The sequence below is a fragment of the Triticum aestivum genome, chromosome 7A, assembly GCF_018294505.1.
Source record: "Triticum aestivum cultivar Chinese Spring chromosome 7A, IWGSC CS RefSeq v2.1, whole genome shotgun sequence".
Lineage (NCBI taxonomy): Eukaryota > Viridiplantae > Streptophyta > Magnoliopsida > Poales > Poaceae > Triticum > Triticum aestivum.
In genome coordinates, this window is record NC_057812.1 from 593,261,564 (window position 1) to 593,289,353 (window position 27,790).

The window sequence follows — 27,790 nt, forward strand, 5'->3', positions numbered from 1 at the left end:
TCAATTGTACTCCCTCCGTTCCTAAATATTTGCCTTTATACAGGGCCGCCTCCAGAAATTCGAGGCCCCGGGCGAAAACCAAAATGTGGCCCAAAATTTTAAATAGTTCACATAACAGAAGAATTATTATGCGTAAAGCATATTGTCACTTTATTATATAATTGCAAGTCTGTTTTATTTGTACCTTGTTAGGCATATATCAACACTAATGTTAAAAAGTCAAAAGGGATTGCAAGCAATGAACAAACCTCATGTTCTACCAAAAAGGAGCATCTGTCTAATATTTATTGAAATAAAATCTTCAATCATATCTTCGTTGCAAAAAGGACCTTCACTGGCAACATTACCATCATCAATTTATGCATCATGAGCCTCAACCTCTGTTGCATCATCATCACGAGCATCACCAACATTAACATCTGTAGTTTGATTTGCAGAATTATATTGGGGGTCTTTCACCAAATATGTATCAAGGGAACCTATTAGAGATTGAGCCTCCACTACAAGTCTTTGTTTCTTCTTACGCTTTGTAGTACCAGTTTCATGCTTCCTAAGTCTAGTAGACATGATGAAGACTTAGAAAAAAATACCTAACAAATTATAAGTGATCATTGATCAAACAGAATCTAATTATTTTCTAATAGTAACAATCACCAGATGAATAGTTCATTCGTATACAAGAAAATGAACTGAAAATAGAACCTTGCACTTGGAGATTAAAACACACTTCGTAGGTCCTGATTGAAGTGACGAACGAACCACAGTCCACGGCTGTTGCGCCTTCATGCAGCAAGACGACCAGCAATAGGAATAGATCGGAGGTAACTGCGCTGGCGCCGGCACGACTGCTAGGGCCTTCGTCAATCCCCGATCGCCGCTCGCGAGAGGCGAGACGCTGCTTGTTCGTCTGCAATCGCTGGAATCAGGCGATCTGTATCCAGTCTTGTCATCGTGCTATTGGGCCTCCAACCTTCTTCTCTGGAATTGTGTTATTTGGGCCTCCCGCACGTTAGTTTCCTACTTTCCTTATCTGGTTTTTGTAGCGATCTTTTAGCGGCAGGGAGGCATCATAGTACGAAGGGTTTTTCTCTCGACGGGGGCCCCACGATTTTGGGGTCCCTGTGCGGTCGCTCACCTCGCTCCCCCTCATCGACGGGCCTGTCTTTATAGAGATTTCAACAAGTGACTATATACGGAGCAAAATGAGTGAATCTACACTCTAAAATATGTCTATATACATCCATATGTGATAGTCCATTTGAAATCTCTAAAAAGACAAATATTTAAAAACGGATGGAGTACTTCTTATAGCCTCCCCTTTATTAGCTTTATTTCTCTCATGCTACCAAAGCCACATAAGAATACTTGTTGTTGCACTCTTTCTCTGATCAAGCTTAAAAATTTGAATGAGCACATCTTTCGGACTACAACAAACGCTAAGATTTTTCCTTATATCCTCCGTCTGAGCCGCTCTCCGGATGTGCTTCACCTGTTTGCATTTGAAGAAGGTGTACCCTCCATCCTCATGAGTACGTAAACATACTGGACACCATGGTTCTGCTTTAACTCCTCCATGAATTAGTTTTTGTCTCAGAGCAGACCGTTTCTCGCCATTCTCTATAAAAAGTGCAAGATTTTTGCCGGTAGCGAAAGCCTCCATATTTTCTCCCACTCAAAAGGTAAGTGGTCAGCTGTTGTGCCAGATGCAGAGGCAATACCGTGGATAGACTTCCTTGCATCTGTTTCAATGGCCACTCGATAAGCTGATTTCACAGAAAATAAACCCCTTTTATCAAAGTGCCACGCAAGTGTTCGACGTGATTTTGTACTAAAGAAAGCAGAAACTTTGAATACTTTTTGTAGGTATACACAGGAAAGAATATATATGTATGCTCGCAGACTAGTGCATGCATGCATTGACCTGATCTCTTGAGTATGTACGTGGTGCATGGCAAAAATTGCCTACGTACTACATGCAGGCATCCGACCTACTAGAGCGGCAACTCGCACGTCTAGGAGCGCAATACATACCGGAGTACGCAGCGGCCGCCACGACCGGCATGTATAACTATGTACAAAAATACCTGTATACCGGCCAGCAAGCGCGCGCACATACTCGAATACCCATACAAACAGTTCAAAATAAGATGAAAATGGATGAACATCCAGGACGGCCGAAGTCACATGTTTGGCAAATGCACTGACCCACCTGCAGTCAGTTGAAAACTACTCCCTCTGTAAACTAATATAAAAGTGTTTAGAACACTAAAATAGTGATCTAAACGCTTCTATATTAGTTTACGGAGGGAGTAACTAAATACGTATGTGTTATTTTCTTTTGCAGGAGTGTGGGTCAAGAAGATCAGTCGAAGGGATAAACATACGAAGAAGATCAACATGTTTCCATCCATATCGCTTCCAGGAAAATCGGGAGGTTACGGGCGCGGAGGGCTTCACCTCCTGCCTATAAATAGATGCTCAAGCAAATGGGGCACGGGGGGAGAAACGCCCAAGGCCACCGCCATTCGCCAACGCACACATCCATCAGGAGATCCATCCACGCCATCACGCCGCAAGGGGCAAAAAACATAAATTTGACCTCAGCACGAAACTATTTCACAAACTAAAATATGTTTGAAAGTATTTCACCCAACTGATCTCTAATGTGCAGCGCCCAACAGCAAGGCGCTACACTTTTACTATGCAGCGCCTAACACACAGGCGCCACACTGTGCAGCGCCTAACTGTAAGGAGCTGCACTACACTGTGCAGCGCCTAACTCTAAGAAGTTGCACAGTAGAGTGCAGCGCCTTACTGTTGGGAGCTGCACAAAAGGGTCAGCGGTGTGAAATATTTTCAAAAACAGTTTAGTTTGTGAAATACTTTCACTTTGAGGTCAAATTTGTCAATTCTGCCGCCGCAAGGCTACCGCATCCATTCATCACGCACATACGTCCAGAGAAAAGACCTGCTAGCACCACATCCATCCATTCGTCACCGGAGCACACAACCGGCGATCAGGCACACATCCATCATAACTCACGCACGGGAGAGATCCATCCATCCTTCACGCAACACAACATCTATCTATTCTACCACGCACACATCCATTCATCCCCCGGCAAACCACTTTGCAAAACACCAGAGGCAAATCACATCTTGCAGGAATTAACGCAGCCGAGATCGGCGGCCATCCAAGCAAGGGCTTCGACGATATGAACACCAAGCTCATGTTGCCTGATGGTGAGATGATCGTCTAATTACTTTTTCTTTTGTTTCTCTCCCTGCCATCCAGCATGCGTGCACTACACCTAAAGTATGTGCCGGACATCGGAGACGATGACGCTTGTGTGATCGCTTTGTCGCCGCCGTCGAAGACGACTTCACTGGACCAGAAAAACTGCACCGACATCGTTGGGGTTTGTCTACGCCAAGCCGTTCATTTTCAGGTGTCATGTTCTTGGCTGGAGATTACTCGGGAGCAGCCGGAGCTCTCCAACAACGCAGCCCAACCGCTAGCCCCGACGCCCTACCATCGCAGCCTTCATGGCGCTTGGTGAACACCCCACGGTGTACAGGTCGCGACACACAGATGGCGACGAACAGGGCCACGGTGAACAGGTTTATGCCAAAGGGTACACCGGCGTACAGGCTTGGCATCACACTCTTGGATGAGACGGCGTGGTGGAATCGAAGCTCGCTGACAATGCAGCCCGAGACCCGCTTTTTTCATCACGGCGTACAGGTTTCACATTACACTCTTGGAGGAGACGGCATGGCGGAACCGGAGCTCGCCGACAACGCAGCCCGAGACCCGCCTTTCCCATCACGACGTACAGGTCCTTGGTGGAACCAATATCCGCAACGACGGGTCTAAGACCGGTTCCTCCTTCATGAGGCTCGCATCCCCGACGAACAGGTCAATGGCATACAGATCCTTTACTGAACTGAAGATTGCAACAACGCTGTCCAAGACCGGTCCCTCCTTCGAGAGGCGCACCCATCATGGCGGACAGGTCCTTGGTGTACAGGTCCATGGCTTCGCCGGCGCACAGGTCACTCTTTCGCGTAGTACCAGCCCAAGGCGATGCAGCCTTTGCGACACCACTTTCCACGGCCCCGTGAGGCGGCGCCTTTGCCTTGGCAGACCGCCAAATACTTGGCGTCTAGCGAAGATGAGGCGCCAACCACCCTGGCCATGCCAATATGAGTGTGTGTCAGTTTATTTTACACTGATGCCGGTCTCCCCAAACCGTTACTCCCGCAAGGCGTAGCTCCTTGAACACCCCGATGAAGCAACAGGTCATCAAGATGTCTGAGCCGACCGCGGCCCATGCTACCCCAACACCAACTACTCCAACGCCGCAAAAACCGACGAGGCACGGCGGCGAGGGCGGGCGTGGCCACCGCAAAGGCCACACTACTTGCGGTGCGTGTACCGGCGAGGACACGGGCTCTGCCGCCGCCCACACTCACCACCATCATCATGCATGGAGAACGCGAAGCGAAGACGACGAAGACGACCACCCAGCTTAATCGGAGGTATCTCGCGGAGCAACCCGCGGGAGTAATTAACCGGGAGCCTTCCGAGGCCCCGGGAACCAGGAGACCGCGATCACCATAGTCAGGCTGGCCGCGCTAGTAAGCCACGGAGCGCACTTTTTGTTTACGGGATCTTGTACTTTTGTTTCTCCAATGAGATTAATGAAATACTCGTTTCCCGCATCCTTTTCTTTGTGTACTATGGTACACTGGCACGCCCACAAATTTTATTTTCTTCTTTTCCCCGCCGCAAGAGAGAAATACGCTCCCCTTCCCTTCTCGCGGAGTCCCTAGATGATTTTTCTCGTGTCAAACAAATTGGCACGCCCAGTGGGACCTGGTTCTCCTCCCATCTTTGCTTCGATGTGGTCGTCAGAATCGTCTTCGCCCGTCTCCCAATCCACACATCATCCTGCATGACAAGGCACCGGCGAGGATTTCCGTTGATCGAGATCCCTCTTCCTGTAGGTGGACTCTCGCACAGAAGCAACCCGGAGCCATTGGTGCTTCAGTTTGGATCAATGCCAGCCATGATCGTCATTGAGCTCAGTGACAAGGTCTACATGCACGAAGCTCAAGATCCTGCGTAGTTCCAAACTGTGCAGTCGAAGAAGGCGCAAAGGAGGGAGGCCGCCAAGGCGAAGAAGGAGCGTCGCGAGCTAATGCTCGAGGTACGTGCCCTGTTGAAGGAGTCAACAAGGGCGGATATGAAAGGAGACGTGGATGCTGCTCAACGCCTTCGCGCTAAGGCCGCCAACAGGCGGGTAAGAGCGGCGTCACATCACGCCCCTACCCCATTTCCGCACTCGGAGCCTTCACGAACAGCACCCCGACGCACCGAGGTTGAGCTGCTCGAAGGTTTGGAGGCCATTGCCCAGAACTTGCGGAAACTCATGGCGAACACACGTTTGTCAGAAAGCCCGCACCCTCTTCGGAACTACAGGAGGAAGTATCGCAAGGTACAACGACTCCATCAGCAGATTACCTCACGCCTTGCTCAGAGCACGGTGCCAGTGGAGGATTGGTCCCTCGGAGCAAGGGACTTGGCGGACAAGGGATTCACTTACCAGAGCACCCAGGCCCCTCCGTACGACTTGTTCCCTGGTGACTGTGCGTACGAGCCAACCAAGATCAAGCAACTGGTGAGGCGGGAAGTCATGAAGGAGTTCTGGAAGCGGCGTTCACGCAAGGAGCCTGTTCTACCGGGCCCTACAGTCTCCATCAACCTTGAAGATACTCGACGGGGGGCATGGGCGCCATGCCTCCACACTTTAGCGGTCGACGGACGATCTCTCACCAACGACAACAGGTTTTTCGTCCTTCCCCATGAAGCACCAGCGCCACGTGACGAAGACCCGCGGCAAGAATTTCTCCAACTCCGAGAGCAGATGAACAACATCCAGAGGTGGCTACTTGGTCCAGCGGCACCAAGTACATCATCAACACAAGGTGCAGGTGGGACTAGGCGCCAGGCCCCGAGTTATTGCCCTCAACATGAGCGCCACGCGTTGGCACCTCGACGACCACCGTCACCAACCCGACACTTTCAACAACGGAGGCATCCCAACATGCCCCCACATTGGAACCGATGGTCAAGACACCAAGAGGAAGAAAGGAACACACGACCCACTTAGCAATGGCGACCACGAGACCCTCCGCGACCAACGCTTCCACCACGGCCATCTTCCCCTCCCAGACGGGGAGATCGTCCACAACTACAGGCAACGATGGACAGGACTTCCTCGTCTGCGCGATGACCTGCACCACCACTTCTTCCCACGGCACCAGTGCCACTAAGGGCTGGCTGCGTTCCGACGGATAACCAACGCAAGCGCGAGAGGCGTCGGAGAAACCGCCAAGTTCTATATAAAGAACTCGAGGACTTAGTCCTTCAACACAACCAGGTATGCCTACGACCCAATGGCGCGGTCGTTCAAGAAAATGATAGAATCAGGTTCTGCATCTCCCCCGATTTAGAGCGGCACGAGCGGTATAACTACCTGCTCAGTCGTTTGGCGCCAAAACCGCGCAAGTCCTCCACAAGCAGCGCAGAGCAAAGGAGCAAGGAGATGCCTTCTTCATCCCTTCCCCCAAAAGATGATGAACAGGTGAAGGCGGCCACGACACCACCCCCATTGGAGGACCGGAAGACACCGCCCCCGGCGGCCAGGCCAATGGACGGCATTGAAGTAACCAAGCCAACGACCTCCACCAGCAACGAAGCGGCTCCTGAGGCTACATCCAAGGACGCCCTCCAACCAGACGCAACACTTCCCATGAATCCTCCACTTGTTCCCTTTGATAGGTTGGACCAAGATGGTGAGCCTAATAAGCTTCAGCACCAGGCAGAAAAGGCAAAAGAACTAGTTGAGAAGAACCTTGCTTTATGTGGCACGCTAGGAGTGCAACCCAGTCAAGAGTCAAGTAATGGATGGTGACCTCCTCGCATCACCCAGGAGTTTGGCTATCCTTCAGATGAAGAGATCGTGCCAAACCCTAAGGCGGATTTCCGGAAGACTTTCTTACCCCGCCTTGGCCATGTGTGTGCATGGTTCAAAGGAGCAGAGGGGGGCCCTAAGACAAGCTCTTCGTCATCACAAGAAGGTGCAAGATCCAAGGCCCCATGTCTTCCTGTAACTGCAGGCAAAGGATCGCTAGCGGATGGAAGTACTTCGCGACATCGAGACATATCGCCACGCCGCTACACCGACATCAAGGCTCGTCTTCCCGAAGACCCTAACGAACTTCACCAGGTTGCAAGTCGCCCTGGAGCTAACACGCGACTGAGGTCCATCGCATGTCAGAGCGTAACAGATGGGCCTGTTGGAGATGGAGAGCACCAGGACGACCTCGGCGACAAAGAGAGCTTCTCCGACTCATCTTCTTCGCCTTCGTTGGAGATGCACCCGAAATCCCCTCCTTACCAAGACCTTTTTCCGTCTGACTTATCAGATTCTGAAGATGGTATTGGAGATCTACACACTACGCCAGTTCGCATGGTGAACAGTGGCGGTGCCCCCGAAGATCCCGGTGCCGTCGTACAGGATCCAGGTGCCGCAAATGCAGTGGCGACGCATCAAGCTTCCTTAGAAGAACAGGTCAGGGACCAACGCCAGACAATCAACCAGTTGTCGTCAAAGCTTGACCAGTTCATCGAGCTCATGATGAACAACCAAGGCGCTCCATCACGAGGCGCGCCACAACGGGTGGTGGATCCACAAGAAGAAGAGCTACTTGGTGAAACTCATGCAGTGTCGCCACTTAATGATGTGCGTCAACGCCAAGACCCTAGCACGCACGCTCGACCATTAGTTAGCCCCCTTGGTTCTGCCAATGTGGCGCCAAATGTGAGCATGTTGAAGGACTGCCACGGCATCGTTGAAGATATGGTGGCCAAAAAGTTCAAGCAAATGATGATAGATCAAGCCCCTCGCACCTCAGAGAGTGAGCTGGAGAAGCCTTATGAGGCATGGCACGACATGGTCGCATACCCCTCAGGGTGCCACCCACCAAAGTTCCGCCAATTCGATGGAACCGGTGATGCAAGGGAGCACTTGGCGTACTTTGAGGCAGCATGCGGTGACACGGCAAACAGCTCGTCACTCCTCTTGCGTCAATTTTCAGGGTCGTTAACAGGACCTGCATTCCATTGGTACAGTCGTTTACCGGTTGGATCCATTTGAAGTTGGGCAGGCATGAAGGAAGTCTTCAAGAAGCACTTCGTCGCCATGAAGAAGGACTTCTCCATCGTCGAGCTGGCGCAAGTTCGACAACGACGAGACGAGTCCATCGACGACTACATTGTCAGATTCTGCAACAGCTATGTGCGCCTCGCTAGAGAGATGCACCTTGAGGACGCCATCGAGATGTGTGTCCATGGGATGGAACAACATTGGTCACTTGAGGTCTCTCGGCGCGAGCCTAGAACCTTCAGTACCCTAAGCACGGCGGTGGCAGCCACAAAGCTCGAGTTTGAGAAATCACCGCAGATAATGGAGCTCTATAAGAATGCCATCGCATTCGACCCCGCTAAGCACTTTGCCTCGACATCCATGCTAATGAACAATGGTGGCAAGACGAAGACACTAGCTGAAACCGTCTGCACCACAAGATCATGTGCCCGTCTTAGGTGCAAGAGGTGAACATGTAGGAGGAAAGCAAAGCCCGTCGATGCAGGAGCTCCTTCAGAAGCAGTACATCTTCCGACGTGAACTTGTCAAGGACATGTTCAACCAGCTGATGGAGCAGCAAGTGTTGAACCTACCCGAACCACGAAGGCCTGATCAGGTGAGAATGACTAATAATTCTTTGTTTTGCCCATATCACAGGTATGTAGGACATGTCATCGAGGATGGCGTCGCATTCAAAGAATGGCTCCAAAGAGCTGTTAACGAGAAGAGGATCAACCTTGACCCCAAAGCCATCAACCCAGTCTACCATGCGGTAAACATGGTGTGCATGAAGTCAGCCCCTCCATCGAGTCAAGACTTGGGGCTCGAAGAAACATGGGTGGCACTCGCCTAAATCAAGGACCAGCTATTCAACCTCGACGATGCCGTTGGGACCTCAGAGGGCAACTCCTACAACACCATCATGCCGTTCGGGTTGAAGAATGCTGGTGTGACGTACCAGCATGCCATGACATGTGTTCTCAGCGCCAAGGCGAAGAAGAGACGAGCATGATTGTCTCTTCATCGAATCCTTAAGGGCGTACCGCATTACAGTTTGTACCCCAACACTTGCTATATGTTTTCTCTCATCTACAGGAGTGAAGCGGTCCCAGCTTCAGCGGTCCACAGCTCACCCAAGATGAACAGGTGCAACTTCGTTTCCAGGAGCTTGACTGTGATGGCCTAGCTTATTAGGGATGATAGACTACTCATATAAATAAGGAATTCCTTCTTTTCCGGTAGCCCATTCGGACAGAACTCCAAAGTTAAGCGTGCTCAGCTTGGAGTAGTGTCAGGATGGGTGACCGACCGGGAAGTTGCTCCCGGGTGCGCACGAGTGAGGACAAAGTGCGCAGAAAAGACTAGTATTGATCTGTGGAGCCAGTCTAGATCCCGCCAGGAGTAACGACCACCGGCGGGTGTGTCCGGGGCGTTACAAGTTGGTATCAGAGCCGACCCTCGCGGTTACACGGATGGTTGCGGACAGGTGCGTGGTCATGTTGTTCATGACGTTTGTGACCCGTCGTGGCACCCGGCATGGCACATGTACCGGACTGGAAGTACAGACGTTTGTGCCAAGAGGGAACGTTCCTGTGGCCCGACGAGGACGTCGGTTCCTCTGAGTGGGGGTGTATGTGATGGCCTGGCTTATTAGGGATGATAGACTACTCATATAAATAAGGAATTCCTTCTTTTCCGGTAGCCTATTCGGACAGAACTCCAAAGTTAAGCGTGCTCAGCTTGGAGTAGTGTCAGGATGGGTGACCGACCGAGAAGTTGCTCCCGGGTGCGCACGAGTGAGGACAAAGTGCGCATAAAAGACTAGTATTGATCTATGGGGCTAGTCTAGATCCCGCCAGGAGTAACGACCACCGGCGGGTGTGTCCGGGGCGTTACATTGACGCCCTTGAAGAGGAGCGACTTCATGCCCTGCAAAACCTGGAGCTCTACCGCCAGAACATGGTAAGAGCCTATGACAAGCTCGTCAAGCAGCGCGTATTCCGGAAGGACGAGTTGGTCCTCGTGCTCCATCGACCCATCGTCATCACGCACAAGACGAAGGGGAAGTTCGAGCCAAAGTGGGAAGGACCATATGTCGTCGAGCAAGTCTACGACGGGGTGCATACCAGCTGATTGATTTCCAGGGAGTCCGGCCTATGCCTCCAATCAATGGAAGGTTCCTTAAAAAATATTTTTCTTAAAGTGTTGCCTCTTTCGTTGCCTTTTTTTCTTGGGGAGACCCTTTTTCAGTGGGCTATCGGATCCATGATGCACTCTTCATTGCATGTTGTGGATATTTTCTTGGTCTCCCCAATTTTAACGGACTCAGTCCAACAAAAAAAACTGGCTTTCCTCTACCACATCATGCTGTTGATTGAAGTTTTGGCTACCCTAGGACTTGTCGGAGGGTGGCACAATGTGTCAAGTTGCAGACAGAGCGCCTCCTGCACCCACAATGCACGACACGTATCAGGTGCATGCTTCCGGAGGCAGCGGAGACGATTACTTGGGCACTTCTGAGCGCTGAGACCCCGCACCCTTCATGTTTCCTGTCATGCTTCATGTTCACAGAGGCTCGCATCCCAGGGGAGATTATAGGAAAAGATTCATGGTGGCTACCTGGCCCAATGCAAGTTGGTTCGGTGCGAAGCCACATGACAACCCTGGGATACGCCACCAAAAAGCTCCAAATAAAATGCCTGAGGGTTTTCTTAGTCCACAGAGGTGAACAGGTGCCTTCCAAGTTCTCAAGGTGGGTCTTCGAGAAGTCATGGAAAGAAGAATCATCAAGAAGTGCAAGCAGAATCCACAGAAGTTCAAGCAAGTTCATGAAGTCCGCGGGCAATCAATCAATCTGCACAAAAAAAACAATCCCAAATCTCCAAGAAGCAATAAAAAAATCATATCACAAGAGTCCAAGAAGTAGTCAAGTTGTCCCAAGCAGTAAGAGACACACTGGAAAGAAGGCGGAAGGTAGATGTTCACCACCCCTCGATAAGGCATGAAGAAAAATCGCCAAGCTGTTCTCCCAAAACCATCTACCTTGAACCTACCATACCCAAGTCTCTGGGTTCATGAGGCATGTACAGGGGGCATGGCGAGTTGTGGGGCCCCTCCGCATGATAATGGGCTAGAATATGAATTTCTGTTGCCTCTCGGAAGCATCCCGAAACACGGCGTCTTCATACACGTACACTGAGGCTTAATCAGTTGTTGATTTGTAATCGTCATGGTACTTCGACGATTCCCGATGACAAGTCCTTTGGTAGCCTTCTCGGATGTCACACCCATAGCTGGTGTATAACGGGAAAGCCAACATTTTAAAACCCAACCAAACCTTTTCTTTTTGTTTTCTTCCTCCTTGTTCGCTTTGTTTTGTTGGGTATTTCTAGTTTTTGCGCTTCCCCAACATCTTTACAGCTAATGAAGAGGAACTTCTCAGCGTTGATGACAACATCCCGACGTCGAGTCTCTACACCAACCAACAATACAGGCATAGGGGGCAACCCCGTACGTCTGTGGACGTCGATGATATCCCGACATCAACCTGCTATGCCGACGGCATCCCGGCAACCAATCATTCGCACCAACATTAACAATGGGCGTAGGAAAGAAGCACCTGAGCTCATAAGGGTGGTTTCGATGTCACTCTGGTGCCCCCTCTCCAACAACAATGAAGTTTGAGGCAATATCATCCTCTCGATCATCCATAAGGTTGATGGCATCCCAGCATACCACCTGGCGATGCACTATTCACGGTGAAAGGAAGTTGTCGATGGTCTATCGACACCTCACCTACATCATCGTATGAAGATCATGGGAGCAGTGCAATGCGCCAGTGCGGCTAGCATGAATCTGTGAAATCCTCTGATCTCGTCGGTTGACACTGCAGCAGCTAGGCGGTCGCAACGAGTTCGGTAAATGTTATTTTGTTTTCAGAACAAGGCATGTTGTTTCGCCATAAAATGAAGACGAAGTAGGGCTGTCTCGATGGCTGGCATCGTCCGTTGGACGGTCCCAACGAGCTCCCAGAAGAATGCGAGTGCAGAAGAACATACCTGCACTACTACATCTCTACATGAAGATCAAACAGTCATTTCTAAGATGGTGTCGAGCACTATGACGAGCAATGAAGCGCAGGAGTCTGCCGTCGCTATCACGGTCACGACGCGGCATCGTTTTTTTTTCTTCTTTTTTTTCTACACAGGGCAGTCTAAAGGACATTCAGGATACGTGTGCAAGCAATGATGAAGCCGACCGGTCGATGCCGCCGACACAGTGGAGCTAGCCCAGCGTGTATGGAGTAGCAGGACGGCGACCAGGTCTGAAGTGCTGAGGCGTACGCCGAAGTGGTGGCGGTGGGCGCTGTTTGCTGGGGGCAGAAAAACCATTGGTTTAGAATCGACACAAAGTAAATGCGTGGATTGCTGATGGGTCAGAAATCCACGAATGCGTGTGCATTGGCCATGCACGTTCCATCTAATGTTTCATACATCCATCAATGCATGCACTGCTTTGTCTTTCTTTTACAGATACAACCCAACGGATGGACAAAGTGCGTATCAGTACACCGCCCACCGGCCACAAAGTCGGCCGCAGTGGAGCTAGCCGAGTACCTGAGACGCGAAAGGATCTACCCGCCCTAAAAAAAAAGAAAATTAAATCAAGGCTGCAAGAAATTGCGCTAAATGGTCACATATTTTCGTCAAGGCGAGTTTGATCGCTCTGCGCTCGAACTCAACTTGACGAGGGGGCATTTGTTCGATGTGATTTTGTACTAAAGAAAGCAGAAACTTTGAATACTTTTTGTAGGTATACACAGGAAAGAATATATATGTATGCTCGCAGACTAGTGCATGCATGCATTGACCTGATCTCTTGAGTATGTACGTGGTGCATGGCAAAAATTGCCTACGTACTACATGCAGGCATCCGACCTACTAGAGCGGCAACTCGCACGTCTAGGAGCGCAATACATACCGGAGTACGCAGCGGCCGCCACGACCGGCATGTATAACTATGTACAAAAATACCTGTATACCGGCCAGCAAGCGCGCGCACATACTCGAATACCCATACAAACAGTTCAAAATAAGATGAAAATGGATGAACCTCCAGGACGGCCGAAGTCACATGTTTGGCAAATGCACTGACCCACCTGCAGTCAGTTGAAAACTAACTAAATACATACTCCCTCTGTAAACTAATATAAGAGCATTTAGATCACTATTTTAGTATTCTAAACGCTCTTATATTAGTTTACGGAGGGAGTATGTGTTATTTTCTTTTGCAGGAGTGTAGGTCAAGAAGATCAGTCGAAGGGATAAACATACGAAGAAGATCAACATGTTTCCATCCATATCGCTTCCAGGAAAATCGGGAGGTTACGGGCGCGGAGGGCTTCACCTCCTGCCTATAAATAGATGCTCAAGCAAATGGGGCACGGGGGGAGAAACCGCCCAAGGCCGCCGCCATTCGCCAACGCACACATCCATCAGGAGATCCATCCACGCCATCACGCCGCAAGGCTACCGCATCCATTCATCACGCACATACGTCCAGAAAAAAGACCTGCTAGCACCACATCCATCCATTCGTCACCGGAGCACACAACCGGCGATCAGGCACACATCCATCATAACTCACGCACGGGAGAGATCCATCCATCCTTCACGCAACACAACATCTATCTATTCTACCACGCACACATCCATTCATCCCCGGCAAACCACTTTGCAAAACACCAGAGGCAAATCACATCTTGCAGGAATTAACGCAGCCGCAACGGAGATCGGCGGCCATCCATGCAAGAGCGGCAAGGACTTCAACGATATGAACACCAAGCTCATGTTGCCTGATGGTGAGATGATCGTCTAATTACTTTTTCTTTTGTTTCTCTCCCTGCCATCCAGCATGCGTGCACTACACCTAGAGTATGTGCCGGACATCGGAGACGACGACGCTTGTGTGATCGCTTTGTCGCCGCCGTCGAAGACGACTTCACTAGACCAGAAAAACTGCACCGACATCGTTGGGGTTTGTCTACGCCAAGCCGTTCATTTTCAGGTGTCATGTTCTTGGCTGAAGATTACTCGGGAGCAGCCGGAGCTCTCCAACGACGCAGCCCAACCGCTAGCCCCGGCGCCCTACCATCGCAGCCTTCATGGCGCTTGGTGAACATCCCCACGGTGTACAGGTCGCGACACACAGATGGCGACGAACAGGGCCACGGTGAACAGGTTTATGGCAAAGGGTACACTGGCGTACATGCTTGGCATCACACTCTTGGATGAGACGGCGTGGCGGAATCGAAGCTCGCTGACGATGCAGCCCTAGACCCGCTTTTTTCATCACGGCGTACAGGTTTCACATTACACTCTTGGAGGAGACGGCATGGCGGAACCGGAGCTCGCCGACAACGCAGCCCGAGACCCGCCTTTCCCATCACGACATATAGGTCCTTGGTGGAACCAATATCCGCAATGACGGGTCTAAGACCGGTTCCTCCTTCATAAGGCCCGCATCCCCGATGAACAGGTCAATGACATACAGATCCTTTACTGAACTAAAGATTGCAACAACGCTGTCCAAGACCGGTCCCTCCTTCGAGAGGCGCACCCATCATGGCGGACAGGTCCTTGGTGTACAGGTCCATGGCTTCGCCGGCGCACAGGTCACTCTTTCGCGTAGTACCAGCCCAAGGCGATGCGGCCTTTGCGGCACCACTTTCCACGGCCCCGTGAGGCGGCGCCTTTGCCTTGGCAGACCGCCAAATACTTGGTGTCTAGCGAAGATGAGGCGCCAACCACCCTGGCCATGCCAATATGAGCGTGTGTCAGTTTATTTTACACTGATGCCGGTCTCCCCAAACCATTACTCCCGCAAGGCGTAGCTCCTTGAACACCCCGATGAAGCAACAGGTCATCAAGATGTCTGAGCCGACCGCGACCCGTGCTACCCCAACACCAACTACTCCAACGTCGCAAAAACCGACGAGGCACGACGGCGAGGGCGGGCGTGGCCACCACAAAGGCCACACTACTTGCGGCGCGTGTACCGGCGAGGACACGGGCTCTGCCGCCGCCCACACACACCACCGTCATCATACATGGAGAACGCGAAGCGAAGACGACGAAGATGACCATGCAGCTTAATCGGAGGTATCTCGCGGAGCAACCCGCGGGAGTAATTAACCGGGAGCCTTCCGAGGCCCCGGGAACCAGGAGACCGCGATCGCCATAGTCAGGCTGGCCGCGCTAGTAGGCCACGGAGCGCACTTTTTGTTTACGGGATCTTGTACTTTTGTTTCTCCAATGAGATTAATGAAATACTCGTTTCCCGCATCCTTTTCTTTGTGTACTACGGTACACTGGCACGGCCGCAAATTTTCTTTTCTTCTTTTCCCCGGCGCAAGAGAGAAATACGCTCCCCTTCCCTTCTCGCGGAGTCCCTAGATGATTTTTCTCGTGTCAAACAGCAAGCCAGTCCTCGTTGCCTTCGCCGATTGGTATTTGCAGAATTTCCTCTCCGTCTTCCTCATTAAATGTTTCTTTTATTAGGTCCTCATTCCAGTCACCGTCTACTGGGTTAATTAGGTCCGAGACTTTGTGGAGGATAGCATTCCTTCTTTGGGGAATAGCTAGTTTTCTACTCTGGCCTCGTGGGATCCATGGGTTGTTCCATATGTTCACCTTCTCACCATTGCCTATTCTCCGGATTACTCCTTCTCTTAGCAGTTCAACTCCTTTAAGGATGCTTCTTTATGAATAAGACATGCCATCCTTTGGCACTGCTCTAATAACTGACCTGATGGGTAGTATTTTTTTTTAGGGTCTGATGGGTAGTATTTAGCAGATAGAACTCTAGCGCAAAGAGAGTTGGGCGCATTTGCTAACCTCCATGCTTGCCTTGCCAACATGGCTTTATTAAACACATGGAGATATCTGAAACCTAGCCCTCCATCCTTCTTTGGTAGCATCATATGTTCCCGACTAACCCAATGAATTTTATGTTCTTTGTCCATATTGCTCCATCAGTATCTGCAGATCATTTCACTAATTTGGTTACATAAAGTCTTGGTCAGATCAAAACATGCCATTGCAAAGACCGGAACTGTTTGGGCTACGGCCTTTATTAGAATCTTTTTACCTGCCGTTGAGAGCATTTTTCTTCCCATCCCTAAATTTTCCTCCAAATTTTGTCTTTGAGGTAGGCAAATGCTTTTTCTTTTGATCTTCCATGTACACTAGCAGCCCTAAATACTTCTCTGTTCTTCCCTCCTTTGTAATATGCAATGCTGACATGATCATATTCTTCTGCTGATGCTAGGTATTCTTGCTAAACATTATGGTAGATTTCTCTGTATTGATTACTTGACCCGGGCAACTAGCATATGACCCTAGGATATGACTTATCTCTATTGCAGTCCTATTTTCAACTTTGAAGAGCAGTTTCTTGAAGGTACCCAAAACTGGTTGGAAGAGACTATATGAGCTGATCCGTTTAAACAATCTGCACAATGCGTATGGTACTGTTTGTACTCTATATAAGCGCAACGACTATTTCTCGCCTTAAGCGAGTCGAGAGGAAATCTCGCGTTGAGTTTTTTCGGTCGTGGTTGTTACGGGCCGGCCCATGAACTCATTTTTTGAGGCGCTTGGGATGAATCGATCCTAGGACCTGCTTGTTCCTTCGAGGCACTGCTAGCCACTACGCCAACATCTTCTTCGTGAACAATATGTGGTCGTGAACTACTAGAAGAAGGAAAGCAAGCCGGTTTTTCACGCCGGTCCATTTTCTTTTTCCTGTTTTTACTGGGGTTTTTCTTTCTTTTCTTTCTTCATTTTTATTTGGTTTTCTCTGGGTTTTTTCTTTCCCCATTTATTTTTTTGCTTTTCTTATTTATTTTCTCCGATTTTTTGTTATTATTTTTGTTTTGTCCATTTTTTTATCTTTTTCCTTTTCTTACATATTATCCTTGTTTCATTCTTCGGTTTTTTGTTACTTTCTTGGTTTTCAATGCTTTTTTGTATTATTTTATTTTGTTTCTTTTCTTTTTTCTTCTCCGGTTTTTTGTTTTGTTTTCATTCTTTCTGCATTTTTCTCTTCTGTTATATTTCTTATTTTCCTTTTTCTTGGGTTTATGTTAGTTTCGTTTGTGGCTTTTTATTTGTTTGTTTTCTTCCCTTCTTTTGTTTTCATTCTATACTTTTTGTATATGTCAACAAGATTTTTCTAATGCATGTTTAACATCTTTCTATTACAAATTTAACATTTCTTAATACATGGTCGACATATTTTCTATAGACTTTTAAAAAAAATCAAATGCTTGATTAACATTTTTCAGATACAAGATTAACATGTTTGAATACATGGTCAGCATTTTCCCTACACACACTTTTTAAACCTTTCAAATGCTTGACTAACATTTTTTCAACAGTAGATTAACATTTTCTATCACATGGCCAAGATTTTTTCTATGCACATTTAACATTCTTTCAAATGCTTGATTAACATTTTCTAAATGCAATACTAACATTCTTTTAACACATGGTCAACATTTTTTTCTATACACACTCAACATTTTCCAAATGCTTGATTAACATAATTGTTCAACATTTTTAAAATGCTAGATTAACATTTTTTGTATACATAATCAACAATTTTATTCATTTTTTAATACATGATCAACATTTTTCTGGTGGTGACCCCGTGGAGACAATGGCACATTTCGCTTCAAACAGCTGCCAGAATGGGCTGGGCCAGCACGGACCACAAACCTTCGGCGTTCTTTTCACATTTTTTATTTCGTTTCTTGCTTTATTTATTATTTTGCTTATATTTCAAAATATTCTATATAGAAATCACTTTATATATATATATATATATATATATATTAGAAATCACTTTACACATAAATTTGAAAAATGTTAATCGCACATTTGCCAAATGTTTCTAATGTAACGAAATTGTACAGTGTGTATAGGAGAAGGTAGACATATGTAGCAAAATTATTAATTATGTCTTTGAAATATGTTAAACATGTATATACAAAATGTTTCTGATGTATACAAAAATGTATAATGTGATGGAAAAGTTGACATAAATAATTATGTGTTTTAAATTTGTTAATTATGTATGTAAAAAATGTTCATAATGTATACAAACAATGTATAATGTGTATGAAAAAGTAGAAATAAAAATATAGGTTTCTAAAAATATTAATCAAGTACTTGAAAAATGTTAAACAGGCCCACGGCTTGGCGACCGCGTTCGGCATGCTGACGTTGGCCCATGGGCGCTTCCATAGTACATTTCTTTGCCAACACGATGCTTTATCAACATAGGAGGGCGCATAAAAAAATTCAACATAGGGTGCCGAGGGGCAACCTGCTCACGAGGGTATTGGAGGTGCTCGTCGCCATCTTCCGGAATAGAAACACTGAGTTCACACATGACGACCGGGGCTTCTACAAGATTGCAGAACTAGGTCTATCATTTGTGGCAGAGCCAAGATCAAGGGTTTTGGTTACTGGAAGAGATACCGCGCGATTACCGCATTTCTCGATACCCGTCGAGAAAAGTAAATACCGGCAGAAAAAGTCAAACTATTTGAAATGTTATAATTTGAAGGACGCATGAATAATTAAGTCTGATCGTAAATATCACCCTCCTAGGCATGCAACTCAAAGTCCCGTGTTCGACTCCCAGCGGTTGTACCCCCACCCATCGGTAAATTTGTGGTATGATATTTGTGGTTTAGTGTTCGGTTGAAAGGAGAGAGAGAATGACAAAACTCCCCTGAGTTTGTCTCTAAAATACCAAAAATAGGACGTCCAGACAGTTTCACGACCGAGATCCTCATTGGATTGCAAAAGCAAACATAAGTTATCCTAACACCACATGCGAGAGTTTGACGGGTCTCCGTTGAAGATGCCTTTATCTCCTACTCCCTCCGTCCCAAAATAAGTGTCTTGGGACGGAGGGAGTGTATTTGTTGAAAATCATAGCACTATATCACTAAGCTACTGATGCCAAAATGCGGATTGTGATTTTGTTATAATGCTCAATACCACACGACTCCTGTCGTGCCCACCACCTCTCCCGAACTGGATCGGCCATAGCGTAGGAAGATTCCAGCCCACGTACGTACACGTCGCCAGCCACCCTGCAGGCACACATGCTAGACTAGAACTAGACTAGATCCATGCAGCAGCTGAACTGTCGAAGAATATAGTACCATACCACCTTGCTCGCTCTCACGCACTCACACTAGTTCACTCTCGCAGCGGCTAGCCTCGCTCTCGCGCGCAGGATGCGGAGCGGTGTCGGCGCGCGCCTTCTGTCACAGGCGGTGGCCATCGCCATCGCCGTGGCCGTCGCCTGCTGCATGACCGCCGCGCCCTCGTCGGCGCAGGGGACGACGACGCCCGCGGACGCCCGCGGCGCGGTGCCGTCGTGCGCGTCGAAGCTCGTGACGTGCGCGGGCTACCTGAACATCACCGACACGCCGCCGGAGTCGTGCTGCGACCCGCTCAAGGAGGCGGCGGCCACGCAGGCGGCGTGCATGTGCGCCATCCTCATGAACAGGGCCGCGCTGCAGGCGTTCGGCGTGGCGCCGGAGCAGGGGGTGCTCCTCGCCAAGCGCTGCGGCGTCACCACCGACGCGTCCACCTGCGCCAAGTACAGCGCCGGCGCCGGTAAGTTCGCCCGCTTTCCGAGCTCTCGTCAATCATCATCATCATTATCATTGCCGACAGGGTCGATGGTTGGTTTAGCGCCTAGCGCGGCACGCACGTACGTCCAAGCTGATCTGAAACTTAATTATTTGTTTGTCAGAAACAGTAGTACTTGGATCAGATCAAGCTGGGTTGTTTCCTTACTCGAAAATTTGTCGTTTCATGCACCTGACCTGAGCCAGCCATTTGTCTCTCTTAAAAATCTTTACCATCAATCTGTACTTTGCAGTAGTACTACTGTAGTTAACAGCATGCAAAAAAGGTAATCTGCCGGTTGCAGAAGAGCTGAGGGTAGAGAAATGGGTGTCAAAGTTTGGATCTTCGTCAGACCAGAACCACAATCATCTTCCGCTGCAATTGTGCATACGCAAGATCTCTTCATTGATGATCTGATCTGATCTTATCTCAACTGATACGACCAATCATGCCATAATTAGGTTGATTTGTACAACGGCGTGCTGAGCAATGCTGATTTTAACTCTCTTTTGCAGATGCTGGCACTGCAGGTAGCACAGCTGCTTCTTCAGCATCCACGGGAACTGCTGCTTCTACAGGTAATTTGAGTTCAGACAACAATCTTAGTGCTGTCTAGGATGATCAGAAGTAGAGAAACTTACAAATTTCTAGTCTCGCTAGAATAACTTTAAAAATTACTGCCTTAAAACACCGGGAAAATGTACACATGAAACCAACATAATGATGGCAGAGATGTTCTTTCAATTGGTAGCCTGAACCTCTCTTCTGAAACCATCTCAAACTTAACTGACCTTTGTTCTGAAAGGAAACTTAACTGAATTTCTACTGCCAGTAACCCACCCTTCTGTTCTTCTGCAGTTGCCAAGCCAACGGCAAGTGGAGGAACCACGCATCCCCTGAGCTTGATCGCCGCATCTTCATTTGTAGGCTTCAGTTTCATCTGGTGGATGATCATGGCGTAGTAAGAGATACCAATGAGTATGAACTGTTATGTAAAAAAAAACTGTATCGTCTCAATAAACATAACTATCTGGTTGTCACTTCGTTCCGTAAATTTTACTGCATGTGCCTTTGTACATGGCCTACGCATCCCATTCTGTATGCCTATCTAGGTTACAATTGTCATTAAATGAGAACGAAGGGTAGATTGTTTAGAAGGGAGAGACGAAACAATGAAGAACATAACAGAGCATGTCTACTTCGAAAACACATCATAATTGCAAACACATAACTAGCGCAAATCACCAAGTAGAAGTCTAGGGCCAAAAACCAATGAGAGAAAAGACCTTCTATTCACTTCAAAAGAGACATGTTTTATTTGATACAATAATTTCAACAGGTCACAAATTAGCGGCAAAGGGTGAACCTTTTCTCCACATTCCGATTAATCATCAGCCATCACTCCCTACTTCGGCTTTTATGTTCACGGTGGTGATGTTTGGACCTCTTGTTGTCCTTCTTTCTCTCTCGGTTGCTGCTATTGTTCTTTTCTTGTTTTATGTGCTTGTGCTTCGAGGTGGATGGCTCCTCGTCTGAGGATTTAGATCTCAAAAATAGTGGCTTCTCTGGACCATAAACTCGGCGCTTCCGGTCTTCTTTCACTCCTGCGTCCGGACTTGCTGAATTGTCTTGCCTACCGCATGGAGGCTTGAGGTATGGACCGGGCTCATCCATTCTAGAACCAATGGCTCCTCGTCCGCGCTTCACCCTAACAAAAAAATTGTGTGTTTAGTGAAAATTGGAGCAGATAGATGGCCTATGCATATGCAGACACAAATGTATAGGCTAACCACATTTCTTAGTACAATGAGAACATTGTAAGACTATGATCATGGAAAGTACAAATAATATCAGAAAGATCAGATCTTCAATTAATATCGGATTTTCTCTCACTATTTAATTTCTCCTGTGTTGTTTACGGATACTGTAACTGACCTTGATCGAAGAAACTCTTCGATTTCATCATCGCCTAGCCCATCCTCCCGGCCCGAATAAGAACTGCTATGTGAATCCCTCGACGAAGATGATGCACCAGCGCCATATGGTCTGTCTCGCTGGATCTTAGAGACAGGGCTCTGGTCTCTTGAGTCGTTCTTCCGTTTCAGGGATCTCGAGTCAATTCGACCACTGGTTCTGGCTTTCATCTTTGATTCCAGCTCCATTTCCTTCTCCCTGGCACGCCACATCTCATTAACCTCCACAACTCGATTTGCTGCAGACAAACAGAGAAATTTTATTTCGACGAGAAAGTTCCAAACTGGATTTCTAACGGCAATTCTCAACAAAGTAGTATCTTGTTTCAAATGAAAGTTTTTGGATATGAGCACTAGCAATTTTTTTTACTAAGACATGTCATTTGCAATATAACTGCTTTTAGTTAGTAAATCATATTAGCTGGGCACTGAGAATAACCAACAGATACCAATGAATCATATTAACATCGAACAAAAGCAAGGAGAAGCCAACCGACCTTGCTGAACGCCAAGAACGGTGGCGGCAAGGAACCGCGAGTTGGGGCGGTGCCTCACGTTAGGTTTCTGCAGATAGGCGTGCACCCCTTCCTTCTCCGCCTGCATCCGCAGCCTCCGGGCCTCCTCGAGGAGCAACGCCGCAAGGCGATTCTCCGTCCCCAAATCCATCGTCCAGCCGCGAAGGCAAGCCCTGTCTGGAGAGGAGAGGAGAGCCTCGGTGCCCGTGCGGGCCTCGGCGACAGCGGCCGTGCACGCGTCGCCCGGCGGCGACGGACGGCGAGAAGCCCAGCCGCCGGGAGGATTTTGGACGCGTCTAGAAATTCCGGTGGCGATTGGGGACAAGAGACCTCGATTGCTTCCTTCTGTTTTGTGATCGATTCCACCGATTCCTGCTGGGCTTCCGCTTCCGTATCCGGCTCGTGCTGGGTTGCTGTTTTCTTGTATGGGCCTCCACTAGCCCATGTAACCGAGCCCACGCCTAGCAGCATTCCCTAAGCCCGAGCGCCATGCTTCCGTTCCGGCAACGCAACCCACCGGAGGAATTCTCATCTGGAGGAGAAAGAAACTCGTCCGCCCCCAAATCGACGACGGGCACCAGATGCGGCCGCCGTCGCCGCCGCGGCCGCTGGCCTTCCCAACGCTGGACTCGCTCGCGGCGTACCTCCGGCCGCGCCTCCCGGGCCCGGCGCTCGCCTCCTGGGGATCCGCGCCGGGGACCAAGAACCTGCTCAACCTCTTCCTGGAGCTCTCCTGCGGCGACTGCACGCTGCTGCCCGCGGCCTCCTCCCCGCCGGCCCTCGTCGTGCGCGCCGTCCACGTCGCCACCGTGCGCATCCGCAACCGCCGGGGCGCGCTCCTCGTGGAGACCCGCCAGCTGCTCTCCGATGGCACGCTCCGCCGCCGGGCCGCGCGGCCGCTCTCCGAGAAGATGCGCCCCGGGGAGACGCCGGAGGCCGCCGCGGCCCGCGCCGTCGTCGAGGAGCTCGGCGAGCGCGCCCGCGTCCGGATCCTGGGGGCGGCCCCGGAGCCGCGCGTGGAGGAGCGGGAGTCCGTCTCGTACCCGGGGCTCCCCGCCAGGTACGTGCTGCACGCGGTGGACGCGGAGCTCGTGGAGGGCGTCCCGGAGGAGGGCGAGTTCGACACGGAGGAGGCCGGCGAGGGCGAGGGCCACGACGGCGGCGGCGCGGCCATCACCGTGAAGCGGCACTACTGGTCATGGGTCGACGACGAGGAGGCCCGCGGCGAGGCCGCCCCGGCCGCCGTCGCCGGTGCGCAGTAGGAACTAATATGTGCTGTTATCATGTTGTGTTTGGTTAATTTATTTTTATCACTTCATCGGCTTGCGATATCATGTAATACTCCAGTATGTTTCTTGCGCTCTGCTCTGCAGTGTTCATAGTACCACGGATCTCTTTGCAACCCCACAGTTAGTCACTCTCTGTCTCTGCACCGCAGGGATGTCGAAGTGTTTCTTCCGCACTCAGGTCTGTTTGTTTGAGCTTCGAGACCAGATTCAGCTTTGCCAGTGAACCTGAATCTGAAAGTTGAAACAAACAGTTGTATATCAAATCAGCATTACCAGTGAAGCTGAATTTGTTAGCATCCAGGCCATTTCCAATACAATTGTCTAACACATCTCAAAGTGTACTTCAAGCGAGTCCACAAATAATAAACCAATCAAAGCTGAAACAAACATGACTCGCTCTGCCTACTCCTACATAACGGAAGAATCTGCAACTGCTTAGGCCATCTCTAACGGCGACCCTCAAACCGTCCGCATATGTCTGCATCGAGCTGTCCGGACCGTGGAAGACATCCAACGCGGTCCTGTATCAGTTCGTGGCGCGGTCCGGACCATGATTTTTCCGCAAATCAGAACCAAATGGGGGGAGGGGGTGCGGGAGTTCGGAGTTCGGACACGCTAAACGTCGCGCTCTACTCCCCTGGCCCACCCAAAAGGAAAGCGGAGCCCGCGCTTTTTGTACCAACCTGCACTGTTTCCGCGCCAAAACCTCCACTCTCGTCTTCCATCCCCCGCCGCTCTTCACCTAATTCCCGTCCTTTTTCCCACCCTTTTCTTCCTTCCGTCGCCGACGCATGGAACCAGGCTGTTAGAGATGGAGGTGACTGCGGTGCCGGATGATCCGAGCATCACGCTCACCTGGAAGATCAGCTCGGCTACGTGGCAAACTCGTCGTGCGAAAGCGAAGGCCGCAAAGGAGGAGAATCTCAAGAAGCGAATGGTCGCCAGTGGGTGTGGTGGTGGCGGTGGAGGTGGTGCTCGTGCCGGAGGGTGCGGTACCCTGACGGGCGCGCCCACAGTATAGACGGCGCCGGGGCCGGGGCCTTTCAAGCCTCTGTACTTCTACGCCGCCAAGCAGCTCAGAACCCCCGCCGGGAAGGTGCCTTACATCATCGACGTAAACGCGTCGCCGCTCTTCTCCGAGTATTCTTCGTCGTAGCTCGTCCGGGCGTGGACGACATGTGGAGAGCAAATGGGTGCATGCACGCTGTTCGCGCCAATGCCTAGAGCAGGGGATCCGGCGTACGAGGACCCCCGACAGGGAGATGCTCGACATCATCCATGACGGAGGCGAAGGAGGAGGATGTGGCTATGAGGACGGGCGGGTGGAAGACTCTGATCTGACCCAGTCCGGCAACTACCAGCAGTAACAGTTTCCTACAGCCAGACGGGCACACAATAGTCCTACACCTGGACCGGTGTGGGCACACAACAAGAGTAGCACAAGGCTGTCGAACAGCAACACCATGAGGGGAAGGATGGCGAGGACGATGATCCGAATGATAGAGCCGGCGATCCAAAGAAGAAGGGTAGATGAGAAAGCTTCAACATGCGGGAGGACGAGCCGTTGTGCTATCCATGGTTGGCCACTAGCCTCGATCTGATCCATGGCATGTAGCAAAAGGGCACAACATTTTGGAACAACATTTACATTTGGTTACACGAACACAAGCATTTCGCCCCGTACTTCGACGCGGTCATCCACAACCGTGAATCAAAGTCCGTCAACAATCGATGGTACTCCATCCAAGAGGCCATGTCCAAGTATTGCGGGCACTTGAAGCATCTCGTCGCACGGCGGCCTAGCGGTGCACAAATCACCAATCAAGTAAGTTGATCACTAGCCGAACATGCTTATTTTTTTGCTCACTAGCCGATCATGCTTAGTTTGTTGCTCACTAGCCAGGCATGCTTAGTTTTGTTGTTCACTAGCCGGACATGCTTAGTTTTGTTGCTCACTAGCCGGACATGCTTAGTTTTGTTCCTTGCTAGCCGGATATGCATTGTTGACATTGTTTCACTTTGTAGCCTTCTCGTGCTTGTTTGGTGTACAAGAAGTGGGAGAAGAAAAACTTCACCGTCATATATTGTTGTTTGAAATTGAATGGGCAACCCAAGTGAAACCTTTTCATAGCCAAAACTGTCGCCCAAGCCACCGAGGAAGAAACCGGTAACACTACTGACCCACCCCAAGAACCGCCGAAGAAGGTGAGAAATTTTTTATAGGGGAAGAAGTGGGAGGAGGAGAGGGCGAAGCGAGAAGGTGCGGCGGCCATGCTGGCGGAGAGGTTCGAGGACATCTTGTCAAAGAAGGAGGAGGCATGTGTGAAGTGCTCGGACCTCAAGGAGGAGAAAAGGCGGAGAGGTTCACGTTGTTGATGGAGGCGATGGACAAGAAGCTCAAGCTTGAAGAGAGAAGGACCATGATCGAAGAGAGGAAGACCGCGCTGGAGGAAAAGAAGTTGAAGATCACCGCCAATGCGGATGACGCCAAGGTGTTGACCTTGAATCTGGACTCTTTGGATGTCGATGCAAGAATGATCTGTGCAATCCGTCCGCTATGAGATGTTGAAGGGGCAGAAAAATCAGTTGGTAGGGGCAGCCGATGAGGACAAGGCGAAGGCGGACGCGGAGGCAGACACGGAGGTTGCCTACGCGGCGGCAACGACACCTTGATATGGGAGCAGACCGTTGGGTGTCGGTCCGGCAGGGCAGAAAATTGCAGGGACTGCCGGACCGATATTTTTTTGGATTCGGCCATGTAAAAACTAATCATACTTGTCTTTTTTTGACTGTAATCGGGCATGTGATCTGGCGTTGATGTAATCCGGCGTGCTGGGTGGATCAGCCTGAATTTGCATTGGATGACCGCCTCCCAACCGATCCACCACGGACGCGGGAGCAAATTTGTTGATGCCCTTATGTTGCAGCTACTGAATTTCTGTGAACATTCTGTCGGCGAGGGACTGCCAAATCGATTTAAAAATAGGGCCTGGTGTCCTCGTGGCCCTCGTGCCTTCGTCCACCAACATTCTGACGTTGGGAAACGGGAGCCACAAGGCGGCCATTTCCATCTCTCCAGTCAAGCACGTTAAGCCTTCTTATTTCTATGCGTTGTTGGCGTTCAAAACACTCTGCCCTCTCCATTTGGACATCCGGGATAGGAGGTGAATCGTTCTAGTCAACCAATCACAGCTATCTGAATTGGCACGACGAACGACGCATTAGATAAACCGCCGCTAGTTGCTCCAGATAGCGTGTTTCTTCTGAAAAGAAAAAGTTGATGTAGCGCGAGGAGCTTGTGGCTGTGAATATACGGCAATATGTATTGTATATCATTATTGGTGCGTGGATGGGACGGACAAGCAGCTAGTTTGTTGTCATGCGTTGCGTTTCCATTTCCTTTAGCACGCGCGTACAATTTTAATATAGTAGTGTGATTTGTATGTAGTTTGGAGTGAACGTAGTGTTATCACCTGCAATAATAATTCATATGTTTGTCCATCTCTTTCTGACGGATCGGCCAACGGGAACTTTTTTTAAGAGTCTAAGAGGAACTACAGCTACACATAGAAAATCCAGGCCTCCCGGACGCGTCCGCGGGCATTGATTGAACACACCACATATTTTCGCTTTCATACCGGCATCCCTCATATTCAAAACCTCAAAGCCATGCAACGCTACGTAAAACACATGATCAACACTCGATGATGAGTCGAAGCGTCTTGGCATTCTTGCGGTGAAGGCGCCGCACATGCGTCTCAGTCGTTGTGAGAGAGCGGCGGAGGAACGGCGCGAGGAGCGCGGCCTTCGGATCGACCAGCGCGCTCGCGCGTGACTGGCGCGCGGACAACGCTTCACCGCCCGTTGCTCTCTCCCTCACTCGCTGCCGCTCGCACGGGGCTGCACGTGCCTCGGACTCAGGCGTCCTCGTGCGCACTGGCCCCGGTGCGGGCACTAGGACCCAACGGTGGCTGGGTACCACTTCTGGACCAAAGGGTGGTGAAGGTGGACAACGTACCTGAAAGAGCAAAGCGGAGCTGCCGAAGCTTCACACCAGGCGAGAAGGGTCGGCGACGTCACGGCGCT

At 49.9% G+C, this 27,790-nt stretch overlaps 3 protein-coding genes across 4 annotated transcripts; 2 read left to right on the plus strand and 1 right to left on the minus strand.

Moving 5' to 3' along the window:
- The first annotated feature begins 19,333 nt into the window (after nucleotides 1-19,333).
- Nucleotides 19,334-21,005, plus strand: LOC123148496 (non-specific lipid transfer protein GPI-anchored 3). Its single transcript, XM_044567921.1, has 3 exons — nucleotides 19,334-19,912; nucleotides 20,443-20,505; nucleotides 20,786-21,005. The coding sequence occupies exons 1-3, from the start codon at nucleotides 19,528-19,530 to the stop codon at nucleotides 20,887-20,889; spliced, it is 552 nt and encodes a 183-aa protein (XP_044423856.1). The 5' UTR covers nucleotides 19,334-19,527; the 3' UTR covers nucleotides 20,890-21,005.
- LOC123148494 (uncharacterized) lies at nucleotides 20,005-22,681 on the minus strand. 2 transcript variants are annotated; one of them, XR_006473929.1, is made up of 5 exons: nucleotides 22,398-22,681; nucleotides 21,863-22,139; nucleotides 21,294-21,635; nucleotides 20,743-20,867; nucleotides 20,005-20,499 (listed from the first exon to the last, which is right to left on the minus strand). XR_006473929.1 is itself a non-coding variant. In XM_044567919.1 (3 exons), exons 1-3 carry the CDS (start codon nucleotides 22,564-22,566, stop codon nucleotides 21,326-21,328), a joined length of 756 nt encoding a protein of 251 aa, XP_044423854.1. In that variant the 5' UTR covers nucleotides 22,567-22,681; the 3' UTR covers nucleotides 21,142-21,325. The 2 variants fall into 2 exon arrangements, 1 of the variants encoding a protein (XP_044423854.1); XM_044567919.1 differs by lacking the exons at nucleotides 20,005-20,499; nucleotides 20,743-20,867 and having other exon boundaries at nucleotides 21,142-21,635.
- A 315-nt stretch (nucleotides 22,682-22,996) lies between these two features.
- LOC123148495 (uncharacterized) lies at nucleotides 22,997-23,824 on the plus strand. Its single transcript, XM_044567920.1, has one exon. It carries the CDS (start codon nucleotides 22,997-22,999, stop codon nucleotides 23,675-23,677), a length of 681 nt encoding a protein of 226 aa, XP_044423855.1. The 3' UTR covers nucleotides 23,678-23,824.
- The last annotated feature ends 3,966 nt before the right edge of the window (nucleotides 23,825-27,790 follow it).